Raw genomic sequence first — 23,950 nt, 5'->3', positions numbered from 1 at the left:
GAAATAATTTGGAAGCTCATTTTGTCCATATCCAGTTGTAGACAGTCCAGAATATAAAATTGTTCTGGATTCTCTTGTCCTTAGTACTCCCTTCTGCCTTCCTCATTTCTACAAGGCCGGTGGCTTTTGACTGTTAAAACCCTCCCTAAAAGCACCCCCTAAGCCCTATTACCAAGTCACATGGGAACAAAAAGCGCCTGAGATAGTCCTCCATCTGGGTGCAGTCTTGCCTTCTGAGAAAGGAGACTCTGAGAATTAATGAGGGCCCGGATTTGGGATATCTGGGACAAGACTTGGGCCTTCCTGGTAAAACACAAGAACAAAACAATAAACACGGCCCCTCCCCCCCTTCAAAAACAAAAACAAAAACTCCAAGGCCATGCCGCCGCGGCCATTAGTAGCTCCGGCTCAGAGTGTGACCGTTAAAAAGAAGGAAACTCGGCTGAGCTAGGGCACCTCAGATCCCGGCCGTCTGGGGCCAGGGCGAAGTTGCTGGCGCGCGCGGCGGGGGGCGCGGGCAGGGCCCGGCACGGCGCTCCCGGGGACTTTCACCTGCTCGGCTGGCAGCGCGGAGGCGGACCCGGCGGTGGGCGGGGCCGCACCCGGCGGTGGGCGGGGCCTCAGCGCCTGGCGGGAGGAGCCCGCCCTGGCCCGCCCTGCAGGAGGAGCCGCTCGCTGGCGGCTGATCCAGCGTCTCCGTGACAGGCACCCAGCTCCGCCGCCACCGCCACCGCCACCGCCACCGCCACAGCCGCCGTCGCCTTTTCTTCCTTGTCCCGGGCCGTCGGTTCCACTGCTCTGGGCCGGCGCCGCGCCCAGTCCCGCTTCGGGCCGCGCGCCCACTGCTCCGGTCCCCGGGCTGGGGCGCCGCACCGCCTGCTCCCGCCGCCACCTCCTCCCCCGCCGCCCTCCTCGCCGGCAGGAATTGCGCGACCACAGCGCCGCTCGCGTCGCCCGCATCCGCGCAGCCCGCTGCTGCTCGGCCCTCGGCACGGCTCCGGGTCGGGCCGCCTCGCCGCCGCGCTGCCAGGGCGTCCCCCGCCCCGCGCCCCCAGGCCCCGCCACGCGTCGCCGCGCCCAGCTCCCGTCTCCCCTCCCTGGGGTCTCGTCAGCCCCTTCCTGCAGCCGCCGCCGCCTCCGGAGGAGCGGGTCCGCCGCGGGTCACCATGCCCAGCAAAACCAAGTACAACCTTGTGGACGATGGGCACGACCTGCGGATCCCTTTGCACAACGAGGACGCCTTCCAGCACGGCATCTGCTTTGAGGCCAAGGTGAGGGGGCCCCGGGGAGGGTGTTACCGGGGAGGGGGGCATGTCTGAGTGGATGGGATGCACAGCCGTCCTGGACCCATAAGTGGTGGGCTAGGCCGATTTGGGAGCCTTTTTCTTAGGGAGGGTGACTCCCCCTTCTGAGTCTGTAATTCCGCGGGCTCCTGCCCAGAACTGCTCAAGAGCAACTGCAAAGTTTGAGCAGTATTGCCTCACCTCCCCCTTCCCACCTGCAGACTCCCCCATCCTTACCCGCATAGGACTGGATTGAGTTACTTCCCGGATCCCTCCTCCAGCGGAGGAGAAGCTGGCGAGCGAGCACAGCCTGGGCACCGGGTCCTTTAGAATCGGTTTAAGGAAGCTGTAGTGTTATTTACCTGCTGGGCTCCCGTGGGAGAGGTGCTTTCAGGAAGGTCTTTTAAAAGAGGAATGCCTGCTTCTTAACTGAAGACAAGAATACAGATATATATATATATATATATATACACACACACACACACACACACACTCCAGGTAACCGGGTCTAGGTGTCAGGAGTCACTTCCTAAATGCCTAATTTGCCAGACTCCTCTGCATGTGCCAGTCGCTGAAGGCAGTGGTGAAAGCTATCCTGTTTGCTAGGTTTGTGGCTTAATGTTAAGTTTCAGCATCTAGTAGGGGACTGTTGCTGAATAATTTAGCAGGGATGACTGGAATTTTAAGCTGAGGTCGGAGCCTCGCGTCCACCGTTGGGGGAGGGGTGGAGCAGAAGCCTCGGTCCTGGTTCATCAGGTGTGAGGAAGGCTGACCCCCCTGCGATACACTTCCCTGAGTGGGGGGTTCTGGCTTCTGAAATTGCAGTGGCGGTTCCCACTGCCCATCACCAAGAAAGAGTGCTTTTTCTGTGGAAAAGTGCTTCCGCTCTTCCTTCAAGACACTTGGTCTCTTCTGTGATGTAAAGACCCAGGGACATTCAGTACCTACAGTGTGCCTGTCGAATAAGTATTGCCCCTCTAAGTAGGCCGGGTCTTGCTGGTTTTGAAAACATTGCACTTTGGATGTGGAGACAATTTGACTCTTTGTTCCCTTTTTCTCTTTCATGATGGTGTACGTGCAGGCTGTTAGCATCTCAAGAAAGGATTATTCCATCAGGTGTCTCCTTCTTTCAATTCACACATTTTTTGAGTGTCTGACATGTACCCAGTGTGGTCAGTTTATTTAGATTTTTTTTTTCTCATGTAGATGGGTGAGTTGGTGATGCTCACCTTTTTCTTTTCCCTATAAATAACCTTACCCCAGCCATATTTGCCAGAGCTAGGAGAACTGCCTGCACCCCCCCCCCCCCCGCCCCGCCCCACAACCTCCGAAACATGAAACCCTGCCGTGGAATGCAGAGCTGAATTGCTGGATGTGGCTGGGACAGAGTGGGGCTGCAGCCAAGATCTTATCTCACTTTTCTCATCTCTCAGAATAGATCTGGTCGGTGGGTCTAAGATGGGATGCTTGGGTTAATTTTTGTCCAGACCTGTTGATTTGGTGAGCCAGAGTTTTTATTTTAAAGTATGAGTTTTCATCAGGGTTATGATTTAATTTTCCTGAACATACATAAACTTGGAAATTGGCTTGTGTTTTGTTTGGCTCACCGGTACCCTGTTTTACAAGTATGAGGGTAAAAAGGGAGATCAGATTCAAATTGTTTTTAGGGCTGAGCATGGTGGCTCTTGCCTGTAATTCCAGCACTTTGGGAGGCCAAGGTGGGAGGATCGCCTGAGCCCAGGAGTTAGAGGCTGCAGTAAGCTATAATTGCACCACTGCACTCCAGCATGGGTGAGAGAGACCCTGTCTCAGAAAAATAACTAACCAACTAACTAACTAACTAACTAAATAAATAAATAAATGCATTTTAAGCCTTTTTATTTTCTCACAGTTCAGTCTTCTGTGTTTGGTCTCAAAAACCTAGTGTGCATGAGGTGAGGGGGTTAACAAGTTTGAGTCTTGCCACACCCCAATTCTAATTTGACACATCTTGGGGGACCCCAGGACTCTGTACCTTTAATGAGCATTCCAGGTGATTTGATGCAGGTGATTGCGGCCACACTTTGAGAAATATTGGGTTTGAGGGTTGCCTCCAGCTTTCTGGATCTTATTCTCCTTTTCCCAAATGTGCAGTTGATTTTCTAAGCAAATGTCTGGGGGCTGTGTGATGTAGTTCCTATAGCAACTTCCCCGAATTCACAGGCAGTGGTGGTCAGTGAGAGGAGGGGGAGCTGCAGTTGGTCCAAGCTGTTTTCCCAATGCAAATCAGATATAGGGGACCAAGGAGCCTGCTTTGAGAGTGATGAGGCAGAGAAGAAAGGACAAGAGCATACGATAAGGTAAGGGGCGTGGTGGAGCTTCTTTGGGCAAAGGCTGACTTTGAGAACTAGGTCCTAACTCCCAGCCCTTTGTAATTGATGCTGCACACTGGCACATTCAAACACTATGTTTGTCAAGACCTGAACAGAGGTGGAAGCACAAGCTTTTCTGTCCCACGTGTACCTGGTAAGAGCCTTCTCTGGCTCTTTTCCACATCCCTGCAGAGCAGTGTCTGTGCAACTGCACAATCACTGGGATTTCAGGGTTAAATCCATATTACAGTCTTCCCTTGTTTTGGAAAAGTGCAAGCTGGGAAATGCAAATGTATTATTGTTGCCTTGTCAGGTACCCTTGGAAAATGAGTGCAGCTCTTTCTCTCCCAGGGGCTGGCAGTTTTTCAGAATCAACATTGGATTGAGTGTTCCTTTGGATGTACGCCACTCATTTTCAGGGTTCTGCAGAGATTGAAAGGTATTGGGTTAGGATTGAAGGGCATTTGGGTGGCAGAGGTTCTGTGCACTTAAAAAACCATGCGTTTAGTTATCAAGTGGAATCTTAGATTTTTTCACCTGCAAGACCTCATTTAACTCTCACTACTTCCCTAGGAGATGGGTCTCCTTATGCCTATTTTATAAATGAGGATATAGGCTCAGGGAGGTTGTTGTTGCCTTAGTGTTCACATCTATGACAAAGCCAAGATTTAAGCTTGGGGCTTTGACTTCAGACTCCCAAATCCAGTGCCTTTTCATTCAATAATTTTAATGGAATATTCACTTTATGTTGGCCACTGATTTGATTCATAACTCTCTGGTGGAGTGTTCTCAGATTGCTGGCCTTTAGGACTTTGGTATAGGAAATTACTCAAACGTTCATTTACTTATTTATTTTTGAGAAGCAGTTTTGCTCTTGTTGCCCAGGCTAAAGTACAATGGCATGATCTTGGCTCACTGCAACCTCTGCCTCCTGGGTTCAAGCGATTCTTCTGCCTTGGCCTCCCAGGTAGCTGGGATAATAGGCACGCACCACCACATCCAGCTAATTTTGTATTTTTAGTAGAGATGGGGTTTCTCTGTGTTGGTCAGACTGGTCTTGAACTCCTGACCTCAGGTGATCCACCTGCCTTGGCCTTCTGAAGTGCTGGGATTATAGGAGTGAGCCACCGTGCCTGGCTCAAACTTTTAATGCTTGGCCATTTCCAGATTTTCCTTTGGGCTGAGAGCTGCTTGCCAGGGAAACCTTCTGTCCATGTTCAGAGTGGGCACCTAGCTCACTGACTGATGCTGGTGGGTGGGTAAATCTCACATGCCCTGAGAGCCTGTGGCTCCTTAGAACTTGCCTCCTGATCTCGCAGTATGCCTTCCTGGTGGCCAATGCCATCAACTGACTGTCTATTCTCTCTTGGTGAGAAAGAGACTTTTAATGCTAATGGTACAAAGGATAATAAGAGTATTAATAATAGCTATGTCTCATATCTGTAGGTGATTTTTGATTCGCATGGGACTTTTACATACAAAGACGTTTCCTCTTATAGAAACGTTACGTCAGTGTTATCTTGATTTTTCAGACTAAAAACTGGGGATCAGAGAGATTAATTTGTCCAGAGTTATAAATTGATGTGTCAGCTAATGATACTTATTGAGCACTTATTATGTGCCATGCATTGTTTTAGCCACTGCCACATTTAATCCTCACACTCCAGGGCTTTTGACTCCAGGTCCATGGGTTCTTTCACCTCCTCCAAGGCTCACTAATCCTGAAGAATTAATAGTTGCTCTTTTTGTAGTCCTAACACTCATTGCCTAGATTGTTCCCTGATACCTGCATGCATGATACAGACAGTCAGAACTGGAAAGCACCATGGCTCATTTAGTACACCGCCCCTACCCCCCCCACCCCATTGCACAGATGAGGAAATTGAAATTCAGAGGGGAAGTCATTGACCCAAGGTCGCATAGTCAGATAATAACAGAAACAGGACTTATCCCTGGTTCCCTGGCTTCAAACTGGTTTCAGTTATCCATCACTTCAAAATAAACTACTTCAAGACTCAGTAGCTTGAAACAACAACTGTTTAATTTGTTTATGAATTATGGCTCAGGAATTCAGGCCGGGCTTGGCTGGGCTGTTCTTCCGTTGCATATGATGTTGACTCGATCATTCACTTTGCTGCATTCATCTACAGCTGGGCTGGAAGGTACAAGAAGGCTTCACTCATATGGCTGTGCCTTGGTGGTCTTCCACATGACTGTTTTCTCCACTGGCTGGCTTGGATTTCCTCACAGCATGGTGGCCCTTTTGTTTGGCAGCTTGCTTTCAGTAGGGGGTGTTCCAAGCAGGAAAGCAGAAGCTCTTAAGGTTGGGTCTTTCTGAATTACAGAGGGCCAATTCTGTCACATCCTCTTAGTCAAATTGGGCTACTGGGGAAGAGAAATAAGCCCCACTTCTTGATGAGGGAATGTCAAGTTCACATTGCAAGATTGCACATGGGATGAGAGATATTGCTAAAGCTGTTCACCACACAAAATTCTGTTTTTTCCTTTGCATATATCTTCTCTGGTAATATGGAATTTTTTTGAGGACCTTGTCTCATGCTTCTGTGTATCTTCCCTCTCCCAAGCCTCAACAAAAGGTACACACATAGTTGAAATGAAAAATTGTCAAGTGGAAGAAATGACCGATTGTGGAAAGTCTGAAAGCAGTAAATATCATTGCTGAGTGATTTTGTGGTTTGGGAGTATTTGATCAGATTGAAGCTGGATTCTCTAGCTATATTTCCTTCCTTGCTACCTGGCTTCATTGGTTGATGATTCCCCTGATATAGATTTTAGAGATTCCAGTGATCTCAGCCGGATGTCTGTTGCACATACTGTCATGAGGGCTTCCAGATGAATGACATTTGCTTACCATAAATGGGGTATCCCTGACTCATCTGAGCCTGCCTGGCATGGCATAGAGCTCTCAAAGCCCATTCCATTATATGCTGGGCGTTTATGTCCCCTTTCTCCCTTCTCTCCACCTAGAGTAAGGGTCCTGTCTTCTAGCGTTCTGGAACAGTAGCAATTTGGGTAAAGGGACTGATGTATTTTCTGATGTCATCATTAAGGAGGAGATGTATTTCACTTTCTTAGGCTTTTTCAGATGCTTTAAAAAACACTGTTACCTTCTGCCCTAGACCCCCTTTTTTTTGGTGTATGTGTGGAGCAATAAGTTCCAAAGACACAGTACCACTCTGAAACACCTGTTTTATTTGTCTTTACGGTGCTCTCAGGTGTCCCAGGGTGTTCCTCCCCACCTGGTATCTTGGGATTTGATGGACAAATCTATTTCCGCTTTAGCCATACATTTCACGATTTTATGGCTTTCAGTTGTAGCTCCTTTGCCCACGATGTCCCAGTCCTTTTTAGTGGCCAAAATCATGCAGCCACATTTACTGATGACCTTTGCCAGTTATCTGTAGCCAGGACCCTCATCAGATTTCACTCACAGTTTACTATTGCTTACTCATAATGCTGCTACTCCCAAGACTCAAACTTTCAGAATACTTTTATTGGCTATAATCACCTGCCTTCTCCTTACACCTTTGTTGCCTTGAGGATGCTCTTAGCTCCCCAGTGACTTTTTTGCTGCCATTGTCCTGCTGTTTACCTTCCCCAGCAGCTTGGGGACCATGCCCATGATCCTTTACTTCCTCATTGCCTTTCTGCCCTACCCTGCAAATTGGATCTCTGCTACTTTCCTTTTTCCTTTCTGTTTTTGGAAAATGAACTTTTATCTTCCCTCCTTTCTTAATAGCTTTATTGAGATGTAGTTCACATATCATACAACTCACTAATTTAAAATGTACAATATAGTGATTTTTAAGATATCACAGATCTGTACTACCAGCACTACAGTCACTTTTAGAACATTTTCATCACTTTAAAAAGAAACACTAGGCTTCGGTGGCTCACGCCTATAATGCCAACACATTGGGAGGCCAAGGCAGGTGGATCACTTGAGGTCAGGAGTTCAAGACTAGCGTGGCTATCATGGTGAAACCCTGTCTCTATGAAAAATACAAAATTAGCTGGGCGTGGTGGCACACACCTGTAATCCGTACCCCCTGCATCTGCCCAGCCCTGAGCAGCCACTGATCTACTTGCTGTCTCTAGATTTGCCTATTCTGGACATTTCATACTAATGGAATTGTATAATATGTGGTCTTTTGTGCCTGACTTCTTTCCCTTAGAATCATGTTTCAAGGTTCATCTATAATTTATCAGTACTTAATTCCTTTTTATGGCTGAATAATGTATCATTGTGTGGATATACCACATTTGGTTTGTTCATTTATCATTTGAGGTACATTTAATTTGTTTCCATTTTTTTGCCTTTAAAAAATAATGCTATAAATCTTAATGTACAAACTTTTCTGCAGGCATGTTTTTATTTATTTATTTTTTAAAATTTATCTTGGGTAAGATTAATAAAAGTAAAATGGCTGGGTCCCATGGTAACCATGTTTAACCATTGGGACTTTAACCAGTGGGACTTCCAATGTGGCTGCATCGTTTAACCTTTCCACCAGCAGTGTGTTCATATCCTCACCAATGCTTGATGTCTGACTTTTTGATTCTAGCCATCCTCCTGGGTGTGAAGTGGTATTTCATCATGGTTTTGATTTGCATTTCCCTTTTGAATAACATAGAATATTTCCTTATTCCCTAGCAAGCAGACTCAGAGAAAAAAAAGAACATCTTTTTATGTGTGGTTTTTTTTTTTTTTTGGCCATTTATATATTTGCTTTGGAGATATGTCTATTCTGATCCTTTGCCCATTTAAAAGTTGGATTGGCTTTTTACTATTGAGTTGTAAGAGTTCTTTATATATTCTGGATTCAAATCCCTTACATAGACTTGCAATATTTTTACCCATTCTGTGGGTGGTCTTTTCACTTTCTTGGTATTGTTCTTTGAAACACAAAGTTTTAAATGTAGATGAAGTTAACTTTTTTCTTTTTCCCTCATTTTAAGATCAATCTGCCCTCCATGTCCTGTTAGTTCCCCCTTGTCCTCTTAATTATGCCCTTCACTCCCCACCCCCACCCTGGCATGGTTACATCTCCTGGGCACTGGATTACTTCTCCTTGCCTAAGAATATGCCATGGCCTTCCCTGTATGAAACGTCTCTTCCCTCCACCTCTTTCTTTAATTAACATGTTGTCTTTCTCTTCCTTTCACAGCTAAGTCTTGTGAGAGAGTACTCTACCTGCTGCAGTTTCTCAGCCTTCATTCAGTGTCTGGCCACCTCCTTCCGACTTCTGTCCCGGCTGCCATACAGAAATTGCTCTACTGCCCCGCTTCTCTGTCCTCATCCTTTTTGACTTTCCTTCCTGAGCAGCTTGTCCGAGTCCTCCGTGGAATGCCTTACTGGGTTCTCTGTGCCTGCTTGCAGGCAGCCAGCCCCTTGCCCCTGCCACTGATTCTTATGTGGTTGTTCTACCTCCTCTCTTTGCCCTCTCCCCTGAGTGCTCCATTCCCTCTCCTTTGAATTCTGTCTACTCCTGTTCTTCTGTTATGCAGGCTGCTGGCTCTCTACTCCAGTCCAGACTCCACATCTTTATTCGCAGCTTCCTGCTGGCCATCTGTACCTGAATGTGTTGCTGTCCCCATCAAAATCAAATTTCTCTTCTGGCTTAATTGTCTTTTAATGACCCCACCATCCTCTTGGGCACATGGGCATGACACTTTGAAGCACTCCCTCTGTTCTTTGATTTGACAGCCAACTCAAATTTGCTGTTTACTGGGTACCTGTGGTGTTCAGGCTCTTCTTTCCTATACCCCACATCAAGTCAGGTGCTGAATTCTCTTGAATGTTCCCAGTGACATCCATCCATGCGCCCTGGCTGGTCCATCACTGGTTGAGATGCTCTACCCCCTCCCCTGTTATCACGGCCATCAGTAACCTCTGAAAGCCTCCAGTGCCCCACTTGTTCTCTGATCCCCCTCATCCCATTAACTTTTGCCCCGTCAATTTTCCTGAGGTGGTTATCCTTCCACTCAAAACACATGAAAAGTTTCTGTGCCTACTATAATAGAACTAAAATTATTAGTATGATATTCAAGGCTTTCTGTTTTTGAACAATTTCCTTTAATCACCCTGGGCATCAACCCAACTGCAGTACCCACCATTCCCTTAACCCTCACTACAGTTTCCCACCCAGTTCACAAGTCACTCCATGAAGTGGATGTTGCCAGTTCCACCTGCTTTGTATTTGCTTGTCCCTATCCGATTTTCATCTCTACATTGTCATTGTCAGGGTCCATGTCACTCTGCCCCCGTGTCTTCCACAGGACTGAGTACAGTGCCTTGCGTATAGAAAATGTATTTTGCATGAATGAGATGTTCCCCATGAGATGGCCAGGGTCCTCCTGGATCACCCAACGGTGAGAAGTGGCTTAATTGACTCCACACTCCTCCCAACCATTTCTCTTGCTTTAGTACAGCAACTTCTGGTTCCCAGTGGCTTGAGGGACACCCCTGGCGTGGCCTCTTTCTGATAACCCCAATCTCTTACAGTGCTGATTCTTTCCAATGAAAATGCCAAGTAAGCATTTTTCCCCCTGAATTAAATAAAATTCCAGTGATGGATGTACAATGGAATTAGAATCTGAATATAGAACATGTGGCCAATTTCAGGAGTAGGTAATTGTCATTTATCAATTGTCATTTATGTAAGAAACATTTTCAATTTGTTTTCTCATTAATGAATTGATGTCTTTTTTTTTCTAATTAATGGTTTATTTTCTTTAATTTGCTACTTAGCAATTTTTATGACGTGAATTTGGTTGGCAGCATAGCATGGCATGGATTCAGGAGGCAAACTGTTTGGGTTCAAATCCTGGCTGTATCCCTCACTTGCTACATGACCTTGTGTGAGTTATGGAACATCTTTCCTTTAGCATTCTCATTTGTAAAAAGAGGATACAAATATTTCCTACCTCATAGGGTTAATGGGAGGATTGAGTGAGTAGTACCTGTAAACGGCCTAGCACCGTGAGTGGCACAGTGTTGGCTGCTGTTTCTATTAAGTCCTACAGATTGCAATTTAAGTTTCATCTGTGCATGGTTTTAATCTGTAGAATATTCAGACACTGTTCTTTTGTAAGTCAGAGGCCTAGTTGTGTATTATCTTCATTATACATGCTGGCTTAAAAAATCTAGCTGCAGCTACTCTGATTCCTAAAGTTGCAAATCAGACAGTATGACTACTTTGTGCGCTTAAAATAGCTGTCAGCCTCCTTGGGAAGGAATAAAAAGGGGTTAACTAGGTTCTTGTGCATGCCACCATCTCATTTGTTCCAGCCTTTTAATCCTTGTCAGGATTAAAAATCACAGAATCTTAAGTATGGTGTTGTCTGTCTTCACTTGCCTTTCTCTGAATTTCTTGGATAAATATTTCTTTAAGCAGAGGTAATCTAAGCAGAAAGAATCTTGCATCATGGGATTAATTAATACTTTGTGATGCTTACATTTCCCTTTACAATTTTTATATTCAGCATCACGTTTCCTTTTAAGCACTGGAGCAGCTGGCTTTAAAAGTTATTTAAAATGGCACTTTCAGCAAGTTCAGTGCCCATAGAGTGCCAGAACACTTTAGAATTCCTACTCTGCCACCTGCTGTGTATAACCCTGTTGGTTTTCTCTAGTGAGATGTGTCTTACCCCTTTATGGTCCATCCATGAAAGCTGAGGACAGAGGTTACCCCCATTTATTCTTGAAGCTAAGTGCTTTCCAGGGGGAAACTTGTTTAAATGAGCAGCATTGAGTATTGAATGAGACCTGGGAATCTCTATCCAGGGGCCCGCCCTTGGGAGTAAGGGGGTGACCAAGAAGGGAGCACTCCTCCAACCCCGCAGCACCCACCCTGTATTCAGAACATTCTAAATTCCCTCAGCATGTGAGTGTGTTGGGGAGAGAGAGAAAAGAGACAGGGAGGAGAACATGAGAAGTACCTTTTTCATGCTTGTAGAATTATCATGCATCCCATGTTCTGTGCTGCTTTCCCCTGCTAGCTCTGTGTGTGCATTTCTTGTCTCCTTAATTAGGCTACAAACTCCTCAAAGGTCAAGGGGACTCCCTACTTACTTGCCTCATGCTAACCATATCATAGAAAGATAACATTATAATTACTGTTATTTAGAAAGCACTTACTGTGTTCTAGGCACTGTGCCAAGCTCTTTCTATGACACAATTAATTTAATTCTCCCAACAACCATTCGAGTTAAGGTATTATCATTATTTGTATCTTCTAGATGGAGAAGCCAAGGCATAGAGAGGCAGAGTAACTTGCTCATGCTCCACATCTAGTAGTAGATAGATCCTGGAGTCAAACCCAGGTTGCATGGCTCAGGGTGTCTCCACTATTAACTCTTGTCCTGTATGTCGTTCAAAATACCAAGAGCTAATGTTTATTCAGTGCTCACTGTGTTCTGTACATTGTTTTAAGTATTTTACTTGTGTTAACTAATTTAAGTGGCCCCATGAGGATACGTGTTATTGTTCCAGTTTTGCAGAGGAGGATCTTTTAGGTTGGATTGAATAGGCAAATGGTCTGTTAAAGGTGATCTTAGTCTTTCCCATTGATATGTCTGGGACCCAGGTTTGCTGTTCTGTGCCAGTAGGCAATGAGTCACCTATAAAGACTTTTCTGGACCTTGTTGATGTTGTCCACATACAGAGATGAGGCATCAGTGAGTAGGTGGAAATGCTGGAGAATGGGAAGGAGAGGAGCTCTGGGAGTTCCTTCCTTCCTAGAAGGTGTTATTCTTGGCTGGGCTCTTGCCTGTGCATTTCCTTTCCAGTGTGGCAATTCACTCCTCTCAATGTCCACACCCTTTTCCTTGCCTTTCCCAGGTCTTTTTTTTTTTTTTTTTTTTTTGAGATGGGATTTTACTCTGTTGCCCAGGCTGGTATGCAGTGGCATAATCATGGCTCACTGCAGCCTTCACCTCCTGGGGCTTAGGTAATCCTCCTAGCTCAGCCTCCCAAGCAAGTAGCTGGGACTATAGGCTCATGCCACCATGCCTGGCTAATTTTCATATATATATATATGTATATAGTAGAGATGGGTTTTTGCCATGTTGCACAGAGTCTAGAACTCCTGGGCTCAAGTGATTTGCCTGCCTCAGTCTCCCAAAGTGCTGGGATTACAGGTGTGAGCCAGTGTGCCCAGCCCCAGTTCTATTTTTTTCCTTTATTCCATTTTTTAAAAAACATTTTAAGCTCAGGGGCACATGTGCAGGTTTGTTACATAGGTAAACTTGCATCATGGGGGTTTGCTGTACAGATTATTTCATCACTCAGGTATTAAACCTAGGACTCATTACTTCTTTTTCCTGATACTCTCTTCCCTCCTCCCAACCTCCACCCTCTGAAAGGCCTCAGTATATGCTGTTCCCCTCTATGTGTCTGTGTGTTCTCATCATCTAGCTCCCACTTATAAGTGAGAACATGCAGTATTTGGGTTTTTGTTCCTGCATTAGTTTGCTAAGGATAATGGCTTTCAGCTCCATCTATGTCCCTGCAAAGGACATGATCTCATTCTTTTTTGTGGCTGCACAGTATTCCATGATGCATATGTACCACATTTTCTTTAGTCTGTCATTGACAGGCACATAGGATGATTCCATGTCTTTGCTATTGTGAATAGTAGTGCAGTAAACTATGCATGCATATGCTTTTATAATAGAATGATTTATATTTCTTTGGGTATATACCCAGTAATGGGATTGTTGGGTCAAATGGTATTTCCATCTTTAGGTCTTTGAGGAATTGCCACACTGTTTTCCACAATGGCTAAACTAATTTACACTCCCACAATAGTCTATAAGTGTTCTTTTTTCTTCACAACCTTGCCAACATTAGTTTTTGACTTTTTAGTAATAACCATTTTGACTGGTGTTAGATGGTATCTCATTGTGGTTTTGATTTGCATTTCTCTAATGATCACTGATGTTGAGCTTTTTTTTTCATAAGGTTATTGGCCCACCTCTATTTTTGAGGACAAGTTCTCTCTGCTTACAGGCCCTAGGGTGCCTCTGGTGGAGTATAAAACACTGAAAAGCTCATTCCCAGAGATGTTGTCTTTTGCCTTTTGAATTGGAAATCTTAGCCCACCGTGCACAATGGAAAAGCTCCTTGGTTGTGTCCTTTTTTTCTTTCTTGACTAGAAACTCTTGGTTTTATCCTTTGGTTTCTTTGGGTGGGAGGAAGCACTCATGTGGAAGCATTTTATTGTTCTGCGGAGAGAAAGATTAATGTTTCCTGTGGCCAAGTGACAGGGAACATATTATCTTGCTCCCATGCTGTTTTCTGTAAACACACATAGCCTCCAATGTAACTACATTTTCAAATTGGCTCTCTTTTTATTGAGACAGGGTCTCACTATATTGCCCAGTTGGTCTCCAACTCCTGGGCTCAAGCAATCCTGTTCTGGCCTCCCAAAGTGCTAGGTATGAGCCACTGTGCTGACCTCAAATTGGCTCTTTAACATGGGTAGATTTCTTAAATTTGGCAGCCCAGGTTAAACAGATTATATTCTGGGCACCTATATCCAAAAATATTTGAAATTTTATCTTTCTTTAAAGTTACTTAAATACAGTTTTTTCCTTCTTCAGATCAAGGATTTTGCAGCTTCCACAGATGAAGGAAATCACCTGCAAATTCCTTTGATTAATTAGAGCAGGTGTTTTCAGTCTTTGGCATAATCAGAATCACCTGAAAACTAATAAAAATACAGTGGCCCAGGCTTATTGAAGTAGCATAAGGCGTGTCTTTACCAAGTTTTCCAGCATGTGATTCTGATGGATACCCGAGACCCATAGCATTAGAGCACTGGTTCTTAAACTCGGCTGCTCATTGAAATCTCTGTGGAGTTATACAAACAAAATGATGGCTGAGTACTCCTAGTGATTTTGTTTTGGTTAATATGGAGTACAGCCTGAGCGTTGTGATTTTTCTATCTTCTGTTTCTGTGCTGAGACGTTTGACTTTTTAATTGGTTTCAAACACGTTCATAATTGCCTGTTGAAGCATTCTTATGAGGACTGCTTTAAGACCCCTGTCAGGTAATTTTAATATTATCTGTCATCTTGGCATTGGCTTCTGTTGATTGTCTTTTCTCATTCATGTTGAGGTTTTCCTTGTTCTTGGAGTGATGAATGAGTTTTTATTGAAGCCTGGACATTTTGGAATAATGTTATGAGGCTCTGGATCTTATTTAGATCTTCTCTTCTAGCAGGAGAGCTTCACTACTCTCAGGTGGGGGTAGAAGTCTAGGTTATCCACTAGACCTCAGCTGATACCACCCTGGTTGGAAGGGGCCGGGGCACCTCATTACTGCTTTCACATGACCACTACTAATGCTGGCCTTACCACCACTGCAAGGTGGCAAAAGTTCAGGGTCTCTACTTGGTCTCCTCTGACACCCCAGCAAGGAAGTGGAGGGGGCTTTGTGTTGCCAGGTGAGGTGGATATTCCAGCTTCCCATTTGGTGTTGTTGCTATTGGGAGGGAGGTGAGGTTGGAACATCTTATTACAGCCTGGTGAGGCAGAAGTCTAGTTTCTCCACTCAGCTGGTGAGGTTGGGCCACAGTTTTCTTTCTCTTCTCTTCTTTTTTGAGACAGGGTCTCATTCTGTCACCCAGGCTGGAGTGCAGTGGCACAATCATGGCTCACTGAAGCCTCAACCTCCCAGGCTCAGGTGATCCTCCCACCTCAGCCTCCCTAGTAGCTGGGACTATAGGTGGATGCACCATGCCTGGCTAATTTTTTGTAGACACAGGGTTTTGCCCTGTTGCCCAGGCTTGTCTGGAACTCCTGGGCTCAAGTGATCCAACTGCCTTGGTCTCCTGAAATGCTGGATTATACATGTGAGCCACTGTGCCCAGTCCACAGTGTTTTCTATGGTATTTTTCTGGAGGGGAGCTGTTGCTGTTGAAAAGTTTTTTTGTCATACTGCTTTGTTCCTTTCCTGGTCCTTTGGCTAGAGAGAACAGGCTTTCTTGGGACCTTTTTTGTTTTGTCTCTGTCCATTGGTGTTTCCAGGTCTCCAGCTTCTCCAGTAACCAGTCTGGGAGATGTGAGGCAAGAAAACGCAGGGAACTTGCTGCTATGCCATCTTTTGGGTGCTGAGGTCCCTAGCTTGTCTGCCTTCTCTCCATCTTTCAGATTGTTCTCCTGCTTACTTTATATATAATGTCTGGAGTTTTTAGTTCTATTTCAGAGGAATAGGGAAAGGCATATCTAGTTCATTTCTGTGGAAGTGGGAATTCCCCATATTGGGAGGCTCCCCAGATGATTCAAATCGGATCAAGCAGGAACATTTGAGAATCACAGGGTGAAAACATTGGAGCAGGCAAAGGAAGTTTCAGTGGGAAGAACAAGAAGATCTGGGGTCCTCCCCAAGTGGTGGTCTTTATGAATCGCTGTGTACTCCCTCATAAATTCTTATTTCACTAATATCCACTTTCCTCGCATAGGTTTCTTGCGTTCTGTTTAGATTTCTTTCTTGATACAGCCCTTTCCGAGTCTGGCTTCTATTCCCTGAATTTGCATTCCTAAATGCAGACATAGAAATGGATCCAGTCTATAGGAAGTATTTGCTGTGCATCTACCATGTTTGGGGCACAGGACTTGGTGTTAAAGGCAAGGGGGAGCTGAGACGAGATGGTGACTTGAAGGTTGTCAGCCTTGCTGGGAAGATAACTGACACGTGGAAAGATAGGCACATTATATTATTAGGTGGTAACCACATACTATGTGCTGGGCATTCTGCTAGGTGTTTTATAAACTTTCTCATTTAATTCCTCCAACTATGCTGCCAGATAGGTGTTATTTTTCCTCTTTTATAGTTGCTTCTTCTGAGACTTTGTCAAACCAAGGGACTTGTCCAAGTTCACTTAATATCCAATTCTGGGACAAAAATGAGATCAAGGCTTTTGTGCTGAAATGAGGCCTTGCTTTTCACACACAACCATGTTCCACTGAGCTTTCTGTAGAGCATATTCATGGGTGCTGTTGCAAAGCAGCAGAGCTTATCCATTTCCCTGAACCCAGAACAACTTTTGGAGGCAGCTGTTAGTGGCCTAGTCTGTGGCTTTGGAAGGGGTATTTCAGGGGTTTTAAATGATGATTCTTGACATTCGAAAACATCCTTAGCTCTGCGGAGAGCAGTGGAGGGGGCAATAATAAGCCTGGAGAGACTGTCTAGGGAGCTCGTCCTGTACTGCAGGTATGGGGTGGTAGTGGCTGGAGCTAGGGTTCTGTGCTGCTCTGGAGCTACCTTGGGGTATAGGCATGCTCTTCAGCCCTTCAGCTGAGTCAAAGGGAGGGGTAAGGTGGTCCTGTGGTTTGCATGAGGGGGAGAAAGAGGAGGGTTATATACAGCATAGGGTTTTATTTTATTTTATTTTTAAGGGAGAATGAGATAAGAAAATCTGAGATAAAGGAGAAATAGTGAAGAGGCAGGAAGACCCAGGAGGCTTTAAATACCAGGCTTGAAAGACATGACTTAATCTTTTCAATGGCAGGGAACAAAAATGTATGTTTACAGGGAATGATATGTTTCCACAGTCCTGCATCAGGAAGAGAAAATGGATAAGAGCTGTTGTAGAATTAGAAGAGAGCACTGAGGACTAAGTGCTGACGTCCAGGTGTGAGGACCTGAACTAGGATGGTGACGGTGGGGATGGATGAGAGAGAAATGATGAAACCCTGATACAGCAATATATAGTATGGTCGTAGGGCCAGCCTGTATTTGGGAAAGAGGAAAGAAACAGACTTATGTAGTCTTTACTTTGAAGGAACCCTCATATAAGTGAGTCGTTACAACTCACATGGCAAACGTTTAAGTATCATTCATTTGGAAGACACTAATATTTGTACTGTGTGAGCATGAAAGGTGCTTTAGCTTGTCTCATCCTAAGCTGGTTGTTAAGGCCCTTGGCTATACTAATGTCTTAATGTCCTGTATTGAGTTCTCTATCTTTTTAGAGCAGTCCTGATATCTTTTACTGTCTCATAGTTCAACAAACATAATTATTTGGTGGCCAAGATTTGGCAATTTAAGTTCTATTTAGCTAGAATGATAATAAAACTATGTTTACATAAGCCCTTCTGTGAAAAGAAAGAAGGGCTGAGTGGAATGCTAGGAAAGACTGTAAAAGAATGGGCAGTAGACAGTTCACAATCTCAGAAAGCTGGGATTAGGAACTCCCTTCCTCTCTTTTGGTGCCTTCATGGAAGTGGAAGTTCCTGAAGTGGCAGGGGTTCTGTATGCCACTGGTGACAAATCCAAAACGGATTTGTGAGACTCTAGATTGTTTGGGATATTAGACAACAACTTCCTTTGTGTTCCCAGGCTCTTGTTAGTATTTACCTGCAATATAGCAGTTATGTCTGTCTTTTATACCTCCCCTTCCCGTGCTGAGTAGCTTTTCCTGGCTGGAGAGGTCCTTAAAGAAGCACTGTATCTGACTTGCTTTTGAATTTCTGGAGCTTAGCATAGTGCCTGACACCTTATAGGTGTGTCATTGGTCTTGAATAAATGAATCAATGCATGAAGTTGATGTCAGTTTGGGTATACTGCTTCACTCTTCACCACATTTACCAGAGTGCCTTGGCCAGGAGTGGGACCCCCGACATAACTCTTACCCACTGTAGTGATTTTGCTTTACCTGCACCAACTGTTATCTGAGTCATGTTGGTTGTGTTTCACAAAGCAGCCTTATGTAGAGAATCTGGTGTTTAATGACTTTCACCTCCCAGCCATTCCTTTGACAAGATGGCAAAGATGTTTATGGTGTGGGTCTCATTTTTCTTTGACTAAAGTTGAACTAGCTTGTGGCCTGAAGCTGGCTTTGTAGTTGTAGGCATAGGATGCATATACCAACTCCACACACATCTTGTGAGGGTTAGCTTAGCGAATACTAGTTTCTCCCCCTCATCCAACTGTATGTGTGGGTTTCTTTGAATTGCCATAGCACTATTTGATTTATAGTAGTGTTATTTGTGTACTTAGCATAGGCCTCCAAAAGATAGTTGAACTTTTGTATTTTCTGCAGCACTGACAGAGGGCCTGGAATGTAGTAGCCACTTAGTCAAGACACATAGGGGTGGATGAATTCAGCAAGAGTTTAGTGTATTAGAGTGAGGCTGACATCCCTGGAATCCTATGGATATCCAGTGGCTTGTGACAGTAATGCCCCTTAGTGAGTCTTTCTTTCCTCTTTCCAACAGTAGCTTTAAGTTGCTTTCTGTTAAAAATGTGTCTGAAGCATACACTTGTGGCTGCTGACTCACCTCTTCTAGGGCAGTCTGAATGCATTGGATCTGCCATGTGGGAGGCAGACATCCACCTCCCCATTCTCATTTACACTTTTTTCACTTTACACTAATCTGTCTACTCTTTATTGAGCATGGAGGCTGGGGTCTGAGAGACTGGAATGTGGCCTGGGAGAGTTCAGGACAAGCTACAATGCCAATCCCATCCTTTGTTGGATCCACAGACTTGAACTAGTCACTTTCATCTCTTTGTACTTCAGTCCCCCTCATCTGTAAAATAACAGGGCTGATTTAGAAGCTAACTCTCAGAGGTGATCTCTGAGGCCCCTTCCAACTCCAGCACTCTGTGATTCCATATCTGATTCTTCCTTATATTCTGCAGACCATCCCCCTTTCTCTAGAAAAGTCACATGCCGATTACTTAATGCCCACATGCTGCTTGACAGATCAATTAGAGCAAACAGCCAGAACACAGCAAGACTGCACAGCGCTCCACGTGCTCCTGGGTTGTGTAAAGTGCCCTTTCTCTTTGAGGCGTGGGAGGAGGAAACTTGTGATCTCTGTCTTCCCTTAGCTGTTCATCAATATGCTGCTCAAATGTAACTACACGTAAGCAGGATTTATTCATTACTTGTCTTATGTTCTCAAATATTTATACCTTTTGCTGCTCTGTGAAAAAAAAAAAAAAAACTTTTAAAGTCTAGTCATCAATTTTACCCTATTGCAGCCAAAAGAGAAGAATTCTCAAAAGCAGCAGAGCCCCATAGGGTCAAATTCTGTGGAACGGCAAAGGATAAAAAAGACTGAGTTATGATCTTGGATTTCTGTAGAAGCAGGAAGAGGCCTGTGTGTGCTTGAGAGCCCCAGGGTTTATCCCAGAGGCCAGGGTCTTGGGCTTCAAAGGTAGCATTGGTGCTTACTGTTTGGGGGCTAACCCTTAACCTTGCTGCCTCAGAAACCTAATTTCATATAGCAGTGCTTTGCAACCTGCTGCACCATAGGATCACCTGAGGAACTTATAAAGCATGGATACCCACTGCCACTAGGGATTCTTATTTCATATGTCCAGGCTGGGTTCCTACCACCATTGTAATTTTAAAAGCTCCCAGGTGATTTTTCATGTGCAGCCAGGAGAACTGCTGATGTATATACAGAATAAGGACATTTGTGAGCAGAACTGGGTTGTTCAGCTTATCGAGCCTGATTTATGAGGCCAGAATTTCTTTTTATGGATTTACAATGAAGAACGTCATTGAAAAGAGTTACTGGAGTTTTGTATACTTGGGGATACAAAACCAGCACTTATCTCCCTATAGGTAGGAGGGTGGTGGTGAGGAATGGGACAGTCTCCATCAGAAAGGTGTTTGGGAATGTTTAATGGCAGCAAGCCAAGAGGGTTTGAGGTGCGCCCCCAAACAATGGTGATGGTTGGCTCTTTGAAGCCAGATTATTCAGTCTGTAGTTCAAAGCCCTCCTCATACTACTAAGTATTTGGCTGGACACTACCAGTTGTGTGTCTAGACTGTGTGTGTGTGTGTGTGTGTGTGTGTGTGTGTCTGTGTGTGTCTGTGTCTGTGTGTCTGTCTCCAGGGCTGAGCAGCACCTCCTTCCTGTGGTAACGTCTTTATGAATTATGAATTTATGAAATACAGTCTGGTGACTGATACCTCTTTTGGGCCCGAGGGATTTTCTCTCCCTCTCACCGCCCTCCTTTCTCTTCATCTCTCTTCCACTCCTTGTGTATTTTATGCCTTAGTCCTGGAATCAATCATTTTTCCAAGAAGACCTGGTATCTTTTAATGCAAATCGTATTTCAGGACCATTATCTTGGCACGAAGGATGCAAATTTTTATTGAGTTGGCCATTGTCTATAGGTCTTTTTTGGTGGACAGAGCTGGGAAACTACACATGAGGAAAGGGCAAGAATGAATGAGATAAATGTAAACATACTTGTGTGTTCATACTGTTATTTCCATTATAATTCAAGATTTTTACTTAATTACTTTTGTATTTCATCTGTTCTTTTGTCCACACTGAGAATTCTGGTTTTCAAGTACATGGGGAATGACAGAATTCAGTGTTCCTTAATTACTCACTTGCTTTATCCCACAATACACAATTAGTAGTTTCAGAATAATAGTACAAACACCAGTACCAATTATGATTACTGAACACAGTCCAAAACCTTTTTAAAAATGTTGTCTAGGCTGAGCACAGTGGCTTATGCCTATAATCCCAGCAATTTGGGAGGCTGAAGTGGGTGGATCACAAGGTCAAAAGATAGAGATCATCCTGGCCAACATGGTGAAACCCTGTTTCTATTAAAAATACAAAAATAGCTGGGCATGGTGGCACATGCCTTTAGTCCCAGCTACTCAGAAGGCTGAGGCAGGAGAATCGCTTGAACTGGGGAGGCAGAGGTTGCAGTGAACGGAGATCGCACCACTGTACTCCTGCCTAGAGACAGAGTGAGACTCAATCTAAAAAAAAAAAAAAAAAAAAAAAAGTCATCTGTATCCTTCACCATCTTTTAAAATGGTTATATTGTATCATTGTGATACTCTGAATAAAGGTCCCTTAAAAAGTATCCATGTCTTAATCTCTGGAATCTGTGAATGTTACTTTATATGACAAAGACTTTGTATATGTGATTAAGTTTAGGAATTTGAGATGGTGAGATTATCCTGGATTATCTAGGTGGGTCTTAAATATAGTCACAGTTGTCCTTACAAGAGGGAGGTAGGGGGAGATTAAACACAGAAGAGGAAAAGACAGTGTAACCACAGAGGCAGAGATTGGAGTGATGTGGCCATAGCCAGGGAAGACTGGCACCCTCCAGCAGCTGGAAGAGGCAAGGAATGGATTCTCCTCTAGAGCCTTTGGAGGCAGTACAGCCTGCTAGCACCTTGATTTAGGTCCAGTGAAAATGATTTTGGATTTCCGTTCACCAGAGTTGTGGAAAAAATAAATTTCTGTTGTCTTAAGCCCGTAACTTCGTCATAATTTGTTATAGCAGCCCTAGTTATATAATAAAATCATATAGCCATTTCACATTGTAATATTTCCTTTTTAACACTTCCTTAGTTTTAGTTCTTCGATAATTACGTATTTAATAGTTACTACCAAAACTTACATTCTTGTTTCTAGTCACTTTGATTATCCGAAGCTCTTCTCTAGTATCCTTAGGAAAAGCTTATGGAAACAATATTCCCTGATTTTTTTCCTGAATGTTGATAATATTTTATCTATGCTCTTTGTATGTGAAAGCTCAAAACTGCTGAATATTAAATCTGTGGTTGACTTTTTATTTTTTTTATCTTAAATATTATTCCATCTACTTCTGGCATAAAGCTTGTTGCAAATCTGATCTAATTTTTCTTTTTCTTATAATTTGTATACTGTTAAATTAGATGCTGCCTAAATTGTATTCTTTAAAAAAAAAAAGTCTGAGAATTTTGTTAGAATATATGTTGATATTTTTCTGAGTCAGTATTCTCAGGTAGGCAATATGTTCTTTCAATATCAGGTTTCAAATAGTATTTTTCCAGGAAAATTTTTATAGACTACTGTTTTTAGAATTCTATTCCTTGCTTTGGTTTTGTTCTTCCAGAACCCCTCTTATCCATATGTTGGCTCTTCTTTGCCTATCTTCAATATTTGTCATTTTCAAATCCCTTTGATCTCTTTCTATTGTTTCTTTTTAATTAAAAAATTTCCCGAAGTTTCAGGCATTTTTTAGGTTTATTTTTTCTTGTATTTCTTCTAGTTTAGTTTTTATTTCTAAAATAGTTTTCTTTTTTTACTTTGCTTTCTTGAGTTTTGTCTCTTTATTTCTGAATTTTTCTAATTCTAATTTATGTTGTTCTTTCATGCCTTGCATAATTTAAAGTATTTTTAGCTTATTTAAAATTATGTCTTTTTGGCATGCTTTCACTATCACATATTTCTAAGGATGTTATTTTGTTCCTTATTCTCTCTTTTTAAATAGAAATGTTTATGGATTTGACCTTGTTACTTTTTTGTTGTTAATTTTTATGTAAACTTAGTTTTCCTGCATTTGGTAGCATTTCTAACTGCACAGAGCTTGTTTTCATGAACATTTAAAAAATGTAGTTGTTCTGTTTCCATCTCCCTCATTTACCTGAGCCTTCTTTTTTCTTTGTCTCTGTTGCCTGTCCTGCTTCATTTTGATTCTGTTTCTAGCAGTTTCACTCGGTGTGGGATCCTGTCCTGGGCAGTTTTGAGAGTTCCTAGTGGCTAGAGTACTCTAGCCCTTCAAACCTCCTGTGGGTCCCCTGTTGTTCCAGGTTCAGCTATAGTTCTCCAGTTTACCCTATTGGCTCTTCTGGCTTCAGGTTCGTCATATGCCCCATTGCCTCCCATTGATTTCTCCTGCATAGACATCAATATCATGCTGGCTGTTGGTGATTTGTCTCCATCTGCTTGTATTTGGGGGATTGTGGGGATAGCTTGGCACCAAATTTTGTTGAGTGTTGTCCATGAGTTTTACAATTTGCTATTTAGTTGCTCTGTTTATTTTTTTATAGAGATTGTGGAAGACCCAATAAATATACTGCCACCATTTTCCCAGAATTGGGATATCGTTTTTAATTTTCACTACGATATGGCAAATTGTTGACTGAGATTTTAAGTGTTTTTCCCCCGTGGAGCAGAAAAGATATAAAGATTTGAGTAATGAATAAATCCTGCTTGTGTGTAGTTTCATTTGAGCAACATATTGATGAACAGCTAAGGAAGACAGAGATCATAAGTTTCCTCCTCCCACGCCTCAAAGAGAAAGGGCACTTTACACAACCCAGGAGCACGTGGAGTGCTGTGCAGTCTTGCTGTGTTCTGGCTGTTTGCTCTAATTGATCTGTCAAGCAGTATGTGGGCATTAAGTAATCAGTATGTGACTTCCCTGGGGCAAGGTGGGGTGGTCTGCAGAATATAAGGAAGAATCAAATATAGAATCACAGAGTACTGGAGTTGAAAAGGACTTCAGAGATCACCTCTGAGAGTTA

General features: G+C 43.6%; 1 protein-coding gene across 3 annotated transcripts in view; it reads left to right on the top strand.

The window, feature by feature from the left end:
* The first annotated feature begins 659 nt into the window (after window positions 1–659).
* NOS1AP (nitric oxide synthase 1 adaptor protein) overlaps window positions 660–23,950 on the top strand; it is a 299,267-nt gene continuing 275,976 nt past the window's right edge. For 2 of the 3 annotated variants that reach the window (XM_032291581.1, XM_032291580.1), the window contains exon 1: window positions 660–1,271. In XM_032291581.1, coding sequence (XP_032147472.1) covers window positions 1,167–1,271 — 105 coding nt within the window. In that variant the 5' untranslated portion in view covers window positions 660–1,166. The remainder of the gene's footprint in view (window positions 1,272–23,950) is intronic. The other variant, XM_032291582.1, reaches the window with a different exon arrangement.

This window comes from Sapajus apella, unplaced genomic scaffold (genome assembly GCF_009761245.1).
Source record: "Sapajus apella isolate SASKATOON/1434 unplaced genomic scaffold, GSC_monkey_1.0 scaffold25, whole genome shotgun sequence".
Lineage (NCBI taxonomy): Eukaryota > Metazoa > Chordata > Mammalia > Primates > Cebidae > Sapajus > Sapajus apella.
This window is presented reverse-complemented; position numbering and strand designations above follow the sequence as displayed.